Source organism: Aplysia californica, unplaced genomic scaffold (assembly GCF_000002075.1).
Source record: "Aplysia californica isolate F4 #8 unplaced genomic scaffold, AplCal3.0 scaffold00991, whole genome shotgun sequence".
NCBI lineage: Eukaryota > Metazoa > Mollusca > Gastropoda > Aplysiida > Aplysiidae > Aplysia > Aplysia californica.
Genome location: NW_004798261.1, coordinates 237,218 through 238,169, shown reverse-complemented (window position 1 = coordinate 238,169; position 952 = coordinate 237,218). Strand labels below are relative to the sequence as shown.

The 952-nt window shown below is 49.7% G+C and overlaps 1 protein-coding gene across 1 annotated transcript in view; it reads left to right on the top strand.

Moving 5' to 3' along the window:
- The window catches only part of LOC100533292 (glutamate receptor 1), a gene marked incomplete in the record, with an annotated part of 42,396 nt that overhangs the window by 3,579 nt on the left and 37,865 nt on the right, over nucleotides 1–952 (top strand). Inside the window, 1 exon segment of the mRNA XM_013089585.2 lies at nucleotides 529–732. Coding sequence (XP_012945039.1) covers nucleotides 529–732 — 204 coding nt within the window.

The following is a 952-nucleotide window of genomic DNA, read 5'->3' as shown; positions in this document are numbered from 1 at the left end:
CTCTCTCTCTCTCTCTCTCTCTCCAACTTATCCGTGTAACTTCTTTTCTCTTCCTCTCTCGCTTCACCGTCCCCCAAAATACTGACGTCGTTACCCCATATAACTTCTTTTCTCTCCAACTCCCTCCTCTTCTCTCTCCCCCTTCATCCCTCCTCCCTCCCTACTCTCCATTCCACCAAACATTTCCGCAGCTACCCTTTGTAACCTCTTTTCCCTCCACTTTCTTCTTCCATCCTTTCTCCATCCCTCCTCTCTTCCCCTCCCCCGTCCACCTTATAATTCCATAGTTATTTAACTTCTTTTCTCTCCACATCCCCCTCCATCTCTCCTCTCTCCTCTCTCCTCCCTCCCCCTCCCCATCCACCAAAACTCCCCATAGAAACGTAACTTCTTTTCTCTCCACCTCCTCCCTCCCCCTCTCCCGTTCACCATAATTTTCCATAAATATGTAACTTCTTTTCTCTCCCCTCCCTCCAACCTTCTTCCCTCCTCCCTCCTCCCTCCTACCTATCTCCCTCCCCCTCCCAGGTACAGGCAGCTCTGACAGTGGACGGCCTGAGTGTGATAGAGGCAGCAGTGGCCGGCATGCTGGAGAACAATAGCGACATCTTTCGGTGGATTTTCCGACGCGGAGAGCTCTACAACTTGAACAGGACCAAAGGGATCCCATGCACCACCACACCCCCCACGCCATGGATGTTTGGACCCAGCCTTATGGACATGATCAAACAGGTGTGTGTCTGTTTGTCTGTTTGTCTTTGTGTCTGTTTGTTTATACTACAACTTCGAAGGGATTCAGTGCAGAATCACACCCCTCCCCCCTACACCATGGTGGTTTGGATCCAGCCTTATGGACATAATTAAACAGGTCTGTGTATGTGTGTGTCTGTGTGTTTGTCTGTTCGTTTATTTGTTTGTTTGTTTCAAAAAAGGGATCCCATGCACCACCATA